The sequence below is a fragment of the Silurus meridionalis genome, chromosome 25 (genome assembly GCF_014805685.1).
Source record: "Silurus meridionalis isolate SWU-2019-XX chromosome 25, ASM1480568v1, whole genome shotgun sequence".
Classification (NCBI taxonomy): domain Eukaryota; kingdom Metazoa; phylum Chordata; class Actinopteri; order Siluriformes; family Siluridae; genus Silurus; species Silurus meridionalis.
Genome location: NC_060908.1, coordinates 14,314,816 through 14,332,885, shown reverse-complemented (window position 1 = coordinate 14,332,885; position 18,070 = coordinate 14,314,816). Strand labels below are relative to the sequence as shown.

At 37.3% G+C, this 18,070-nt stretch overlaps 1 protein-coding gene across 1 annotated transcript; it reads left to right on the top strand.

Annotated features, from left to right (window-relative positions):
• Positions 1 to 5,446: 5,446 nt before the first annotated feature.
• btg4 (B-cell translocation gene 4) lies at positions 5,447 to 7,211 on the top strand. The gene is made up of 4 exons (XM_046838589.1): positions 5,447 to 5,774; positions 5,862 to 5,999; positions 6,107 to 6,368; positions 6,823 to 7,211. The coding sequence occupies exons 1-4, from the start codon at positions 5,602 to 5,604 to the stop codon at positions 7,021 to 7,023; spliced, it is 774 nt and encodes a 257-aa protein (XP_046694545.1). The 5' UTR covers positions 5,447 to 5,601; the 3' UTR covers positions 7,024 to 7,211.
• Positions 7,212 to 18,070: the final 10,859 nt, after the last annotated feature.

The window sequence follows — 18,070 nt, the reverse complement described above, 5'->3', positions numbered from 1 at the left end:
CAATGCACGATCATTATTTATCGAGTATAACTTCATAATAATAATAATAATAATAATAATAATAAAAGACTAGCTAGACTTATTAGGATTTGGCCCATGCAGTCATTATTAAAATCATATAAACTCATACTCCTTTTGCATCAAATAAGACACAGATTTATTTTCTTCTATTTATTTATTATGAAAATGCTTTACATTGAAATCATAAAAAAACAACACCACACTATTAAACACCACAATGAGCTGTGCTGTAGCTGTTGTTCAGCTGGTAGTGAGGTTAGTGATTACTGTAGGTCCGAATCGTAATCAACTAACTACACTGCCAGACGACCAAATAGCATGTGTTCACAAAGAGTGTTCCTCAGCAACCATGGCACTACTCTGAGAGTATTATGTATCGATGCCTTTCATAACCGCATATACCGTTACATTCCACTGTGTTATGCTGTGAGACATTGAAGAGAGAAATAAACACCCAATCATTCCATGTGCTTGACTGCAGGCTGTTGTGTTGGCAGTATGGTTAGTGATTGTAGTCTGTGTAAAACAATCAGCTAACAACACTGCCTACAAACCAACCCCAACAGTGACGGGGAGTAACGATGACAGCTGAGAAAAGACTCCAAGCAGTTCTTCTGAGATTGACGGAAAGCGTTCGTCCTTTTTTAACACGTGGTCAAGTTTCAAGTCAAGTTTATTTCTATAGCGCATTTCACAACAGACATTGTCTCAAAGCAGCTTTACAGTTAAGGTGAATGTTGTGTATTTATCCCTAATGAACAGCCATGGCGACTGTGACCAGGAAAAACTACCTTAGATGTTATGAGGAAGAAATCTTGAGAGAAACCAGACTCAAATAGGGAACCCATCCTCATTTGGGTGATATCAAGAGTGTGATTATAGTCTTTAAAACAATACAAAACACTGGAGAGTGAGAACTAACATGAGTACTGGAATGTAAGATTATGAGTAATGTTCTTTCTACAGTCTTCTACAGATCATTTATGGGTTTAAATCTAGGAGGTACTGAGCAACTCATAAAATAGCTCATTTGCGATCATCACAGATCCAACACCAGCTTCTCCATGCCAGAGCCTTTAAACACTCCAGGAGGTCCAGTGTCTAAACTCCACATGAAGTGTACATGGAAAGTTTTACGAATGACATTTATACCGTGTTGCTTGTTATGGACACAATTGCAATCCATATTATAAATGCTGGTACACACTATAAGATAGTTGAGATCAATATACTGTGCATCTGAATTTCAGAATTAAAAGTATCTAAAAACAGCAAAAACAATCGCAATAGTATTTCATTGTGGTTTAAACAAGTTACTAAAGCGACAAGCAGCTCACCTGTGAAGGACTTGCTCTAAAATCATACCTACTTGTACTGGTTTGAAGGAATGCCACCTTTGGTGTCTTCTGTCAAATCTATCGCTTCTTTCTTCTGTGTATTGTTGCCTCTACCTGTTGTTGCTATGCACCTCATGATGTCACACATCTTGATTTTTGAAATGCAGTCGACTTGGGGGGACAGCTTCTTAACGCTTTGGAATGTTTTATTCGCTCCTAATGCTATCGAAATATCATCGAAATTTGAGATTGATAGAGTTAAGGTGGCAAGTATTCTTTAAGGAGTTGCATCCAGAGTGGAACATATCAGAATGGGTTCCTCCTTTAATGTTTAATTCTTTCAAGGCCACAAGAATCTCCTCAAATAACCTAGATTTCTTTTTCATACCCTTACAGATGAAGCAGATAATTAAGCAGGAATACTTAACTGGGATTAGACAAGATGTCACAACTGACCTTGTTGCAGGTGAAGCCCAGACTTGGAAAACCTTGGACTGGGAAATGCCATCACCTGGGATAATCTATGCTTGTCTTTTCCCAAATGCATACTTTGAAATGCCCAGATGTTACTAGATCACCTGATTCCCCCGTTGGGTCATGAGATCGGGTTTCTGTATGCGATAAAATCTTCTCCACATGCTCTCATGTCCTTCAAAAAACCATCAGACAGGGTGTATTCCCGAGCTCATGGCTGATCTCCAGACCAGGAAAAATCTAGACCCTGAAGATTGACGTGTGGCATGGTACCTTTTGTGGTTTATTGGCTTGTCATTCATGCACCTGGAAGAAACCAGGATGAGATGAGATGAACCGTTTTTCCAGTTTCTGCAGTAGATATGAAAAACAATTATGTCAGGTTTCCTTACATTTGCATAATCACTGCTAGATTTGGATCTATTTTTTTGATCAATTCATTCAATCACCAACTCACTGGTGCAGGTTTCATTGATTAGACAAACTCTTATGATACTACTACTGAACTGAGCTAGATTTGTGGTGTAACCTCAAAGTTTGGTCTCTACTCACCAAAGGACATCCTGACCAGAAGAACTCGGCTGAAGTGTTTCCCTGTGGCTCTGAACTCGGTCTCGGACCCGCGGCCCTTTTTATAGCGGCGGCCGCAGAGGCGCCTTCAGGCTGAGCGGCTCATGAGGCGCGAGCCGCCCGCGGCGGGAACGAGCGCGCGCAGGAAGCAGCAAAAAACAAAAACAAAGGCACGCGCGCCACCACACAGGCGTTTATACTGTCAACCAGTAGCAACTTCAACTGTGGTGGTTTTAATACAAGTTACATACTTTATTATCACAAACACATAAATAATTTACGAAATTGGTTTTGTTGCATTTGGACAATTATCTGTTCATGCAATTGATGCTAATTTCTTGCAATTACATTTTTAACTGTATGAAAACACTTTCTTATATATTTCAATATATAAAATATATGTAAATTATTTAGATGACACTATACACATACATATAGAAATGAACACATCTTACACAACTTGTGTGACTGCAATATATATATAAATATATATAAAAATGAGTTTTTTGATAAATTTTTTGGGGTGACAGTGAATGAATAAAAACACTAATGAATGACAGAATAGAAAAAAATATAATTCAAATTATTCAAAGTTTGTAGTTAAAAAGTGATAAAAAAAAAAGACATTTTTATGTAGTTAAAATACATAATTCGTGTTGATGTGCGACCAGATTGTAAGGATGACACTATACTATACATATTTATTGTATAATAATATCCATGAAAAAGAAACAAATTTTCTATATATTGTATTACTGCAGTGTATTATTGTAACCAGAAATTTTATGACTTGTTACTTTACTTTGACACGTCAAATAATAAAAAAAATTAACACTGACGTGTATAAATGACGTTAAATGAATAAGAAAAACTGGTAAATTGTGCCAAAAAGAAAATATACCAAATCTATATCATTAAAAGTTGTAAAGGCAGTAAAATTTCAAGTTTAAAAGATTGTAGCTTTAATTAACTTCAACTCATTGATATGGTTTACATTGAACTATTTGTGATACAGGATGAATTAAAAAGTTATTTCTAGTCATCACTGACACTGTAACATGACCAGTGCTAATGTTGGTAGCTGTTGTTTACCAACCAATTCATCATTAACCAATGAAATTATATCAAAATGTTAAATATGAATCCATGTGCAAGTATCCACATGTATGCACCAAATTCAAATAATGCAATATTAAGTTGTTAATCCTTTTATATCCCATTTCTCTCCCTATTTCTTTTCCTCTGGATAATTCTTCTTACACAGTTTTGATTCCAGTCAATGTTAATTTTTGACTCGATCATGTAGATAATCCCCCTCTCCTGAGACACATGGGCGCCCTATGCTTGGAGGCTGAGTAACCATCGTTTACATAGGCAACCATTGAATGCAGCACAATGTTGTTCAATCAGAGGTCAGGAACAAAAAAACAAGAAGCTGATCAAATCCTTAGATACAGACAAACCCAAGCACTAATGTTTTTGTGAGTCAGGATTGGTTTTCAGTTGGTAAGGGTATGTGTTATAACCCACGCTCTATGCTGATAGTGGACAATAGCTACTCAGGGTTACCACAGAAACTAGTTCTTGGCCATTTCATTCCTTCTCCAAAGACAAGCCCAGACTTGCCTGTAGAAGTTTAACATCGAACATCTAATGCGTTGCCAGTTGCTCTGTAGACAAAAATCAACTTGCATCATCACTTGCAGCCACAACATCTTAAACAATTGCAATCAGAACGTCAAATGCTTTCAACATATTTTCTAATACTGGGAAACTTAATTTAAAAAACAATTTCCTCATCATTTAACATGAAATAAATAGTTGCAATGACATGTATCCATTATTACCATGTATACCTATAGACATTGATTTACAGTATTTACATCAATACTTTTACAGCTAATAAAAACATCAACATTAGGCACATTTTGCATATGATTTGCATTTAGTTGTTACATTCTAGAAACATTAGAAGCGAATTGAATCTATTGCATGCACGAGGGCATGACATTTAAGATCAGATACCACAAAACTGCATGCTGCAACACATTTTGTCTTCGAAGGAATGGTAGTTGGAAAACAACGAAAAAAAGGAAATGATTACATATTAAACTATTATTTCTATTGTTTCCCAACTAGAAAGAAGAAAGATTTGTGAACTCACATCAATTAATTACACAGACCCTCTAAAATCCTGTAGTATTGAATAGTAGATGTATTTTACACTCTTGGTGTTTTTTTTTTTTTTTGTATTTTATTTTAATAGTACAGTCTGGTTTAATGGACACTTTGTCCCACTTTTCTTCCTGTAGTCTAGAAACTTTTTCAAGCCCCACTTGTCCTCCATCACCCCAAAAATGTGAATCAAATACTTCAGGTTTAAAAATGTCTAATTTATTGAAATATCGAGCTCTAAAATCAATAAGAAGTTAGAAAATGAAAGAATATTTGTGCTATGTACTCTGATGTTTTAATTTGCTTGCAATACCTAATTATTTGTTTGTGGTTGCTTTGAGTGTTTTCCAACTTCATTTTTAATTGAGAAAATGACATTACATTAAAATGAGTTACAGAACTCTAGCTTATTTTAGCTCTTGCTGTTCCTCTAACAGGCTTTAAACTCTATTATATTTTTCAATGATCTTTTTAGCTCTTGTCATCTTAGCAATCACAATATCTCCTTATGAAATCCATGTTTGGAGATATTGTTTTACTCTTTACAATTAACAGAGTGTGTGGTTGGGGGGGTGGGGGTAGAAAAATGTAATAAAAAAATTAAATATAAAAGCACACAAAAATGCTCATTAGGTTTATTACTGTCTCATTGTACTACAATGGAGATACAAATAACATCTTTCTAGTATGTAATGTTATTGTCTTCATCCTAAACTGTTATTCTGAGGACATCTGTAGCACCATCTAGTGGCCAACATCAGCAAAAGCACGTGTTCGACTTGCTGAAGACGTTCCTCAATACGACACACCTGTTGAGACATCTGATTGCTCATTACTGACCTTTAAAAAGCATCATTTCCTGCTCTACATCTTGCTGTGGTTTAAGTTCTTAGTACGTTCTTGCCTTTTGCTCCCGGTTTTTAAAAGCAGCAATCTGGGTATACCTTTACTATAGGCTTGTTTTTTTTAAGAACACATTTTAATTACATAATTTTAAAGAAAAATAGGCTTGTGTCTAGAGAAAATGAAGGAAGAGATTGCTGCTACTGTTTTCTTTGTGGCGAGGCTGGCAAAGAAGCATGGAAAGCTGGAGCGCTCGTCTCGGGAGAGGTTCGCTGTGGCGTTTACGTCTGTCCTTTTTGAGACCTACAAAAGCCACTGGTACCCAGAGAAGCCATGCAAAGGACAAGCTTTCCGGTACAGGGCTGTGATGTAGAAGCATGATTGGAGGGGGGGAGTATTGCCAGAATTTATTCACTGAACATAATGTTTTTTCCCCCCTAGGTGTCTCCGGATGAACAAGGCCCAGATGAGGGACCCTGTAATTGGCCGTGCTTGCAAACAAAGTAATATTGATTATGAGGACCTCGGTTTGCCTAAAGAGATCACCATTTGGGTAGACCCTGGAGAAGTTTCATGCCGGTAAAATCCTTTGCTGACCATAAAATGGAACAATGTTCAAGTAGTATGCCAAGCTTTTAAAAGGTTTAACTTTTTTTTTTTTTTTTAAACTTGTAACTCTTTTGCAGGTATGGTGAGAAAAATGCACCATTTTGTGTGACTTTGTTGGAGGGGCAAAAAGGAGACCGTGAGTTTTCACGCAGGATTAACAATGCTGTGGAGCGGGCTTCCTCGGACTACCATTCAGGAACATCTTCAGACGAAGAAGGTGCTAACAGCAGCTTGAGCACCATCAACGTGAGCATGAGCAGCAGTAGTAGTAGCAGCACACATTCTGCTCCGGAGCCCAAGTGCATCCCAACGGTGTCCAATCCCAACAGTGTTTATCAGGTATTTCTGAAGACTGGTTCCTGACCTTGGTCATGGAGAAATTCCAGTTTTGTGTGCACTTAATAGGTTTGTGTTCCAACATGTGTGCTTCAAAGCCAGTTGATTTTAATTGACTTGGATATTTTGCACAGTAATGTACAGGAAAGAGTATTTCAGGACCATGGTTTGCTGAACAGTTCCCCATGGCTGCTCTTGGTTTTTTTTTTTATTTATTGGTCCAGGTTTTGGATCTTATCCACAAAAGGCCAATGTGGTTGCAAGCTTTCATTCAGGAGCAAAGGCTGATTTTTAATTTCACTGGTTTGAATCTGTTCACTTTTATTTTCCCCTCAAATGTGCCTTTTTAAACTGGCTGTAATGAAAGCCTGAGGTCATACTGTGGGTAATATGGAATACATCTGCTTTGAATTAGTCAGTAATGTTAATGCTTTACCCACATTTATTTTTTTTGCAGTTGAGTGACTTTGGTCCACCCCCATCCATGCCAAGCTGGACCGCTTATCCCAAAAGAAAGCCCTATGCTGCTGAAGGCTACCAGCAGCATTCGAATGGCCAATATCCCCCACACAATGGCTTCAAAAACTACAGACCATCATATGCCTTTTCTGGTCCACGGATGGACAAATACCACTGGGTTAGCAAGAGCCGCTCATAAGAGCTTGCAGTTCTGTGTGTGTGATTTTGCTCTTTTGAGTGTGTGCAGCCTTGATGGCTGGTTTCAATGTTAAAGTAATTATTTATGAGAATTGAATGCTAATTGCCATTAATGGCATATTTTAAGTGGGTTTTAATAAATTATGTTGCAAAATTAACAGCAGAAAATAAACTCTGGTTTTAATACTGGCTCTGTCTGATTGTGACTTTAGCAGAAATTGCACTAGATGGCAGCATGAGCTTCATCTACAGTCATACTCTGGATGTGGTGTCTAGTTTTCTCATGTCTTGCCTTGCATGGGTCCGGAAAGCAGCTCACTAAATTTGAAGACGTTTCATAAACATGCCCTTTTTATGGATGTGATGGCTACACCGAACATCTTGCACACTTATGGTTAAATTTCTTTTAGTTCTGGGAATATAAACATGTTGACTTTACAATGGCCAGGATTTCAGTAAGCATTGGGTTTTACATTTGTGGTTCCACTGAACAGTAACACTCGAATTTCTTATGTAGCAATTTGTACTTTCACCCAGCTGGGACCTGTTCAGTGTGAACATTCCCATTTGCCATAAGAATGTACTATAATGCTCTTTGACTTGGACTTTTGTAAAGAAACCAGTTTTCTGGCTTCAGTTAAACTGCTGTAGCACTGACATTTTTTTACTTTTTATTTTTTGGTAGGTAAGCTGTGCTCATTAAAACTTAAAAAAAAAACAACTTACTTTTTAAAGTTCTGTCCTGCTTAAAATTTGCTTAGTTGTATTTCTTTTGATTTGACACTGAGCTAAAGCCTGGCAGCTAAGTATTACTCCATTACTCCTACTTTTTTTTTTTTTTGACATGACTTTGATTTCTTTCCTTCAGGCTCTCTTCTAGTTAGCAAAATATTTGAACTGCTTTCTGCTGTGCGGGAAACCAGACTAGGGTCTGATTGGTGGAGGGGGGAGTTTTAAGTGTTTATTTTTCCAAAACACATTATTTTAAATGTTGACCAGAATCCAGGAAGCATCCCAAGTGTACTTTTCTAATAACAGTGGATATAAATACTATGGGGAATACAGTTTTCTTAAGTGTTTAAGTGTGTGATGTGCCCTTATAATTTGAACCTGTAATTGTTTGGTTGGTATTTATAATAAATCTGCATTTAATTTTTCCTGAGGGAATTTTTGTATTTATAGTTAATCACATACAAATTCTCAGAGGAAAACCAAATCTAAAGTGATAATACAATTTTTCACTTGGGTTCGAGTCAAATTCAGAGCTAATCGTTTCGGAAGCCTTTCATGCTCGAGTCTGCTTATAGTGAAGACCATGTAATTGTTTTTTTGCACCAACACTAACAGTTTATTTTGTGGCCACTGAATGCAGATGAGTACACCAGAACTAGTCCAAGGATTTCACAATACGAACAGCAGAAAAGCTTCATTTTAATAGTTAAACACCCAAATTATACATGGATACGTACAGGATTAATAGCAATGACAATATGCTCCTCTTTCTGCAAGCTAGAGAACTGCCTGGATTGTCTGTATCCTTTTTTGGGGGGAATGTAACAGTGCTGCTGTAAATTATTAGTTCCTGGGAGGATCTGAAACATCCTGTGCTGGTGTCTGGACCACACTGATAGTGCAGGCGTAGATACCTAGCAGCTGAAATGCTGAAAAGGTTGAAAGGGCTCCATCTACAGATCCTAAAGTGTTTTATATTACCACCCCTCCATTAGGGTTTAGCTGCCTCTTATGGGGGGGGCATGCAGAAATGATGTCTCTTTGTATGTAAACACAGCTAACACGGATGCATACGAGAGACCTGGTTTTGACACCCAGTTTAACATGATGACCATATTTGGTGGCGCTCTTCTGAAAAGTGCAGCGCTATGGACAAGCTGGAGTATGTCTGTTTTAAGTGGGTTGTGTCGTGTGCGTTTATGACCTTTAAAGGAACCCCCTGGAATGCAACTATGATGAAATCTCATACGATCCTATGTGCATTTTATACATCGTCAGTTTACATTTATGGCATTTGGCAATCGCTTTTATCCAGATCAAAACCTCACCGACATACAGATTAGCATCAGTTCCACAGCAAGCAAAAGGGTTTGAGAGGATAAATGATGGCACAGACTTGTAACAACATGTGATTTTTTTTGAAGCAGTTGAAAAGAAGGTTTTGGACTCATGATCATTTGAATAGATATCAACCAGTGTTTGACTCATTAGTATCATTCTAATAAGCGATTGTTGTGCTGAGAGTCACATTCGAGTCTTTTCACATACATTGAGTTGATTAAGTAAAGAGTCTTGTGACAAAAATGATAATAGAAACATTACAGCTGTAATAAATCATAGTACTATGGATACTTAAGTACATTTAATGGCAGTACTTTTGTTTTTTTTTTGTATTTTTTTGGATTTAAAAATGGTTCCCTGGTGGTCTAGTGGTTAGGATGCGGTGCTCTCAACGCTGCGGCCCGGGTTTGATCCCCAGTCAGGGAACCAGCCCCAGCCATTAGGGTTGCACAAGCCTTAGTGCCGGTCCCAAGCCCAGATAAATGGGGAGGGTTGCGTTAGGAAGGGCATCCAGCGTAAAAACATGTGCCAAATCAAACATGTGGATGGTCTGCTGTGGTGACCCCCTAATGGGAGAAGCCGAAAGATAGAAAGAAAGACTTTTGTATTTTTACTTAACTGAAAGCACTTTTACTGAAGTAATATAACCTGGTGTATCTCTACCTCAAATGCATGGTTTGTGTTTTTCCTTTACCACAAATGGGGTCAAACCACAGGGTCAGCCATGATTATAGCACCCCCTGGAGCACAGAGAGTTAATCGTCTTGCTCAAGGAACCCAAAATGGCAGTTTGGAGATACTGGTATTTAAACTCCTGACCCTCTGATTAGTAACCCAGAGCCTTAATCACTGAGCTACCACATCCCTCATTATGTAATAGGAACATGTTGAGTGTATTTCATAGCAACAAATTATGTCTCAACTTGTGGCTTCAGTATATTTATTCATGGCCAGAATAAAAACAAAACAACAACAAAAAAAACGGAGCTATAATCACCTTAGTTTTGCTTTGAACAAGTTTTGTTTAAATAACATTGTGCAATAAAGATTACATTTTGACAGTGTAATTGGCTCAATCCTACCACCTGAATCCAAACCACGTAACCGCATTCACACTTGTTGAAACATATATTTGTCATGGCTGGGGATCATTTCTGGGAAACCACTATACCTATAATCTTTGATTTCCGGCCACAGCCTTATCACCATTCCACATTCCATTCTTTCTTCTTCCCCCTCATACATCCACCCACTCACCTACACACTCAAACACTTGTTTTACTCTCCTGGTGAGGATTTTCATGTACATAATTTGTGATGCGGTTAATTATTGCTATGTTACGCCAAATTTACCTCAGTAACCCCCCAAAAAATTATTCAAGCTCTTTTAGTATTAACCTTCTGCTTATAACGTGCAAAAAAATGCAGTCTACTGACTGAATTCATTAATACACATTTAATATTAATTGTTCAGACTTATAAAAATGAGCTGTGAGTCAATATTAAATTAGTACAAAACACCTTTAGAGAAATTTGGATGTAGATTCGGATGTTTCATCGAATAATCTCGGAAGCGGAAACCCATCCTCTTCTGGGGCATTAAGGTTGCAGAAGCAGCGCGAGTACTGGTACAAACAGACGTTGTAAACAGATACAGCAGCCGTACTGGATACAGGACCCACGTGCCATTATCTACTGACAGTTTGATGTTTTTGGGAGGAAGACTACAGCTCAGTTTTAGAGAGGAAAATAACAAATTCATATATATACAATATGCTCTTATCTTGGAGTGGTCATAAAAAGGGAGTTAACCAATGGGATCAGAATGAAAACATGGATTCAGATTTAGTCAGAAGATATGTATATCTCTATTTTTGAAACTGTATTTAAAATGCCTTATTGAGGAAAACAGTCCTCTTAACAAGTGTGTGGGGAGTAAAAGTTCTTTGGACATTGGCCTCGGGCAAATTTAACATTGCTATGAACACCATGCAGGGTTGAATCTGACCATACGAAAACTACTGTATGAAGTTGAACTGCTAACTGTAACTATCTCCAGAATGCACACATTTTAACTTCACCGTGTGCATTCTGGAGATGGTTACAGTTAGCAGTTTTTGTATGGTCAGATTCAACCCTGCATGGTGTTCATAGCAATGTTCAATTTTGCCCGAGGCCAATGTCCAAAGAAGTTTTACTCCCCACACATATGTTAAGAGGGCTATGACAGTCTTGTAAACAGCTTGAGAAATAGCTTTCACCTCTCTGGCATGTCTCTGACTAATTACCCAGTCATATGCAAAACCACGTTGTGACCTTGTGGTTGTGTCGTAGAATTTCAGATCTTCATCATAAATTTACCGGTGTTCAGTGGTTTCATGGTTTGATCTCTGACTTGTTTTAGAGCTTTGTTCCAGACTGTTTTGATAGCTTCTTGGTTCCTGTGTGTTCAGATGTGTTAACAAGCACCCTGGCAGAAAGTGGAAGTGTATTTACTCTGAGATCGGATTGCGCTTTGATTAAACACAGGTGGACTCTGTTCGATGTCTGATGGCAAAGTGATTGCGCAAGGTTGCAAACAGGGCTTTCACATTCGAACACTGCAAAAAAGTGGGAAAAGTCGAAAGTGGGGGAAGGGTGGTGGTGTAACGGTTACTTCCTGTATGCTAGCATTTTATGAGGTTACACAAAAACCTTTAGCAATAACTAAAGCCTTTTTAAACATGTAAATCTGCTTCCTGACTACTATGCGTGAGGGGCTTTCTGCTAGGTTAAATGGAGCAGATGTGAGGGTGTGTAGATGCCAAGGACTATCACTAACAAAGATGTACTGTTGGAAAACAATGTCTTTCAAAAGAATCCTTTCAGTGTCGGGGAAAAAACGCTGCTGGTGCCTCACAAAGACACTGTGCAATCAAGCCGGAGTGCAAAAGTTTGTAACCCTCTTTACAATTCCATTTAGTTTAAATAGAAAAAAGGACCTTGATATTATAATTATCTAAAAATAATTGTGGGGTGAAAGTTTTAGATTGATGAAACAAATCTTATATTTAAAACAAGAAATGGAAAATCGTGTCACTCTGCAATCCCTGCAGTCTCTACACGCCTGTTCTGTACACAATCATACATATCGGATTACAGGAAGCGGCGAGCAAAATCCACTACGAAGGTGGAAAGTTGAACAGAAAAGGGAGCACAGAGTGAGATAGTTCCACTGAGAGGAAACGGATGGAGGCCACTGTTTGATGTTCTTGTTGTTTTAAATGAAATTCCCTCCTTTTATGCTAAAGGGTTTACAAACTTTTGCACAAATGTGATTATTTGCATTACACCAAGAGTAACCAAATGGTCTCGGATCAGCATTGCAAGCAAGGGGTACGAAGTTTTTGTACAACACAAACATCTGGGGTTACTCTCTCAATTAAGAAGACAAAAACCAAAACACTCCCACATTTTGGCTGACCACCAAAACCTGGGTGGAGCTTCTCAGAAATGACGCCACCAACCAATCATGCTCTTGTGCCTTTTCTCATTTAAAAAAAATAAAAAATAAAAAAAACTATGGACAAAGAGGAAGTCTTGTTTACAGAACAGAGCCAGAAGTCCTAGGAACATTTTCCAGAACCTCTAACCCTCATAAGCAGCTAGAAGATTGTGAGAAGAATGTCATAAAATATAAATAAAATTTTTTACATAAAGACATCTAGAAAGTTCATCTAATTGTTAATTAAGCAGTTTGTCTAAATTTAATGTAATCAATTCCCCCCTTTAAAACGAATAAATTTGAGTTTTTGTTTTTGCTGTTACAACCCGCAGTTTTTTTCTTGTCAAATGTTTTGCAGGGAAGTGTTTTAAATTACATTCAGGAAGCCGAAAATTCAAGATGTTTCCTTAAAAAAATGAGCTACGTCCCCGGACTCACTAGCAGAACACTGACAGACAGCTTCCTTCTGGTCTTCTTTTGATTATAGCCCTTAATGACTCGTTCCGTGTCTCCATTAATTGTTATATCAAACTTCACCTCTGAAACAGCTCATCTTTTTTCTGCAATACAAAATAAAAAATCCCGCATTGCTGTTTCTTAAAACGAAAAAACCTACCGCATGGCTGATGATATCTGATATCTTATACCTAATGAGTCGATAAAGAATTTATAAACATTTGAGATCATGCGTTTTTCTGTAAAGACATTTATTTAAAGAACTTTCCAGAGTCAACCCTTACAGTCAGTTTTTCTTTATTTTACGCTGTTCTTTGTAAAACAGCAAGCTTCTGCATGTTAGCTTTAGGTTTCATGCTTCAACGGAGAGAAAAAAATGGTTGCTAATGCAATCCTGATTCTAATCCACTGATGCAAACATTATAATTATGCTCCACTTTACCATCAAAGCCATATGTGAATTTGAACATCTTGTTCCAGATTCACCTCCCACCCCCATTGCTGTTCTAACAAGCTCGACTCCAGTGGCAAGATCTTGGGGCGGTGGCTTTAGGAATTTCAGTTTTTTTCCCAGCCAAAAGGTTGAGAACAGACACTGGTGTTGGGATGTTGAAGAGACTCCAGTTTGTCCCTAATGATCAAACCAGTGGCAACTATTGCAAGGAATAATTCCCTTGAGAGGATGCAGTCTCAAAAGGAAACCCATCCTCATTTTGGTGGCAGATAAAAATTCAATGCAAAACTGTTCATATCGCATTTCTCATGTTCTTCAACAGTTTTTAACATAGACTTCTTCTCAAACTCTTAGATCGAGGTCCTCGTTCTCCTTATTTCTTCCTATGTGTTTGGCATCTCAAACTTTTAGCTACGCTGCTCTTTATTTGTGGAATGTACTTCCTCATGAATTCGTAACAGTGACTCTTTTTCCACTTACAAATATCATTTGAAAATGTTTCTTTTAGGCAGCCATATCAGTTATACTGTATATGTATTAGTTGTATAGAGATTTAGGTGTCATTAAGTGTCATGGAAGGCACCTATAAATAAAACCTAGGGTTATTATTATTATTATTATTATTATTATTATTTTGATCTTGAGCCACTGTAGTAGACTGTTGATAATAATTACAGTCCAAATCCATCCTCAAATCACATCACGTGAGCACTCCATTATTTAACACACCGTGTTTTCATGTTCGAACAGGTTGATGTTTATTAAAATGATTATGAGCCCAAAACCTACTAAAAAACTACATAACTACTGAAGAAATTATCCAAATAAGGCCACAGGTGCTGTGACAAGTTTGAGTCAGGAGTTTCTTCTATCGTGAATTTCTCTCAGAATGTTTTGCTTGCTGTTGAACTGATGCTGAACTGTATGTTGGTGATAAGTAGATACCACCAAGCCCCAGTCAAAACAAGTTCAAAACAGAGCGAGCGCTCGACCCTGATTGGTGGTTTGTTGCATGTTTGACCAGTTTTTAATCCACTCATAAATTACAAAATGTAAGTGAATAAAACGTACGATTTTTGACTTGTAGTGTAGTGAAGTTGAAGTTTCCCCAAATGCAAATACTAATTTGCATTACTAATTTAATAAAAAAAACGTACATTAATGGATTACTTTGACTCGTTACTGTCCACCACCACATAATAAGAAGACTAAAATCATAAAAAGGACAAATTGTTTATGTTCAGCCTCCCACTAATAAATGAGGACACAGACTACATGAATGAGGACTCCAAACTTTGCAAACATTCAAGCTAACAGTTGACAAACTGAGTTGAAATACTTGGCAGGAAAACACAACTGCAAATACAGAATATTTCTATGCGCCTTTTCTTATATCCTCCAGCAGTTTTTGGACATTAGCAAAATATTGAAGTACATTTGTGTATATATATGAATATATACACACACGCACACACACACACACACACACATATATACTGTTTATATTCATTTAAATTATTTTAAACTGGAATCCATTTATGTAAAAAAAAGATAAAAGAATTACCTAATACAAAAATTAAGACATTGTAAATGTACAGACTTTTCAGATTTTCCCCGATGACCCCTTTATAAGACTGATTTAGTAGTTAATACGATTAATAACATTTCAGCCAAAGATTGAGTGTGTTTTTAGTTCCCTTAAAATTTACAGTATGTGACTATAATTAGAGGTGGGGTTTGGATTTCAAAGCCTTGTAATATCCTCATAGGAACTTGGAGTCATTATTACACTAATGATGATGAAACGATCCCTACAGTATGACATGTGAGGGATATTCTTGACCAAACCTTATCTCAAAATGATCTCTCACCAGTAATTAAAATCGTTTCATAATAAAATAAATGTTTTGTTGAAACACTTGGAACACAACTGCAAATACAGAATAAGTACATGTTTTTTTTCTTCTATCCTCCAACGTTTTTCTTCATGGTGGACATCAGCAAAATATTGAAGTACATTTTAGAAGTGTGTGCACTTTATTAGAGTATTTTTAATTTGGGAAGCTAAATAACAGATAATGCTCACAAATGCTCACAAAATTGATTATTTGATTAACAGTGTTAAAAGAGAAACTGGTGAGAACTCAAGCGTAACCTCATGGTTGTGGTTAAAAACTCTCTGATTAAAAAGGTGTGATTGTGCAGGAATATTGAACACTGAACTCCATTCATTATTCACAAAGAGCTCTGATAGATCACTCCTTTTACTTTTCATGATTTAGTCCATTTAAAAGCAAGAACTCTGGTAATTTTTGAGCAGGGGATTAGTGCTTTTACTCCAGTACAGGAATGATGTATTTGGTTTAACGTTGGTGTACACTGGCAGTGTCAGTAAGACGTCAGGAGGAATGTAAGTGGGTGTACTTGCTGAAATGTGATTTGTTTGGGTTGGAAATTCTGGGTGACGAAATAGCACACAGTTTTTCTTCTGAAACCTAAAAATCCCGATTTCTCAAGAAACAGAACAAGTGTAAAAGATTGGGAGACTTTTGATATCTGATGTATAAAATAAATATGCTGTAAAGATGAGATAAATATGTAAAGATTTTATGAAGACCTGCTCTAATATGCTTATAGAAAGTGTTTCTGGTGAATGGGTGCCTCCTTCTTGTTTGCCTATGTAGTTTGGCTCAATGGAAAAAAGTAAACTGTTCTTTTAGTAGTAGACATTTCCTACACACAGACAGACAGATGGACTGCTGACAAAAAAACGTACCGTATGCAAACCTGAGGGCGTTGGATTCCTGAACAATGACTGCGCAATATCGAACATGAAGGAAGCTATAAAAGAACCATTCGAAGCCTTTGTTCTTTTGTAGGAAGCTATAAAAGAACCATTTTTCACTACCCTGTTTGGATCATGTTCAAAATCTGTTTGATATGATATATGCGTCATGTTTTGTCATACCTATTGTAAGAAAAAATAATGAGGACAACAAAGATCGTAATGAAGAAGTTTATCACAGCGTAGCAGTGACAAAATACATGAAGCACTTTGGGTTTATCGGAGTCAGAAATAACCCAGAGCAAACTCTGCCCCGATATTTTATATTGTTCTTCCCTTTGAAGTATAGACCGGAGTTATCCTTGAAATGTAAATTAGATATAGGACATGCGTGAGGAAACAAAAGGCTGGGGGATACCATTCTCGGGGCGGAGGTCAGCAGGTGGTAATCACCGGTATTCACACCTTTGCTGGCGCCGGCCCCCCAGCAGGTCAGGAAGGGGTATTGTTTAAATAATAATCATGGTCTCAGATACCTTTTGGTTAGAGATGGTCCTTGATGGCTTGCTGCTTCTCCCAGACAGATGTGTAGTGTTACCTGTTTTTTTTTTTGCTCCACAAAAAAAAAGTGAGGGGGACGAATTAACTTTTTATAAAAAGTGCGGGGGACATGTCCCCCGCGTCCCCCGCGTAATCTACGCCCCTGGGTGGAATCTGGGTTGAGGAATTCTGTAATTCTTACACTATTGTTTCCAAGAAATTTCACATATATCTAATTCCATATGTTTTTTTGTCTATACGAGTTGTTTTTTATTCTTTTGTTTTCTAATCATTTCATGAACACATGCCCAACTTGCTTCTGCTTATTGAAGGTTAATCCTTTATTTGTCTTTCGGGTCATTTTCAGTGGTTCAATTTCAAAAGACACTCTAGTGAAATAGTGCACTACGTGGATTATTGAACACAATTGAATCATGCTGTACGTAACGAGAAGCGATCGTGAAGAGGAAGTAATTTGATACTCAGTGTAAAAACATATAGAAATTTTGTTTTTACCAGGTTTAGTTTGAGTTTGCTTGAGTCAGAGACTTTTTCGAATCACTTTAGTTACTTGATTTATAAAACAACCAAGCATCTTTTGAAGCAGATGTTCTGCACTAGACCATGTTCTTCAACTCATCTCACAGCTGCTGCTTATAAAAGTTGAGAGAACAGGCTGGGATCCGAACACTGATCAATAATTTCTGCACATTTTTCACACACTTTCTTCGCCCAAACCTCACACCATTACCAGTCTATTCTACCCAAATTGTTTAATCATGTTTAATTATCTAAACCTGCCATTCCATGCACAATTCTATAGTATGAATGTATGTTTAAATGACACAGGATCTCAGTGGATTAAACATAAATGTAAACTAAAACTGCACTTTAAACTTTAAACTGTTGCTGTCAGTATGCTGTTGTGGAAAAACACACACACATGCGCACTCACTTACCCACCCACCCCCACACACACACTCCCAACACACACCCACACACACACCCACATTCTAACAGATTTTATTGGATCCGTACAGCAATCATTCATATATAAAAACAGAAGGATGCATACATAAAAAGAAGGCGAAAGTGTTCACATGCAATAAAACAAGAATGCCATTGTAAATGCAGAAATGTAACACAATACAATAGTTATAATGGGACAATATAGAAGACAAAAACAACAGTAGGAGTATGATCACTTGAGCCGATCAGGGTGTATTTTCCTTTACAGTCCTATTTTAGAATGTTCG

Excerpts from the sequence above, each read along its gene's own strand:
- btg4 (XM_046838589.1), top strand. The coding sequence starts at position 5,602 with ATGAAGGAAGAGATTGCTGCTACTGTTTTCTTTGTGGCGAGGCTGGCA. Across the intron at positions 5,775-5,861 it reads TGCAAAGGACAAGCTTTCCG|GTGTCTCCGGATGAACAAGG; the intron begins GTACAGGGCTGT and ends TTTCCCCCCTAG. Across the intron at positions 6,369-6,822 it reads ATCCCAACAGTGTTTATCAG|TTGAGTGACTTTGGTCCACC; the intron begins GTATTTCTGAAG and ends TTTTTTTTGCAG.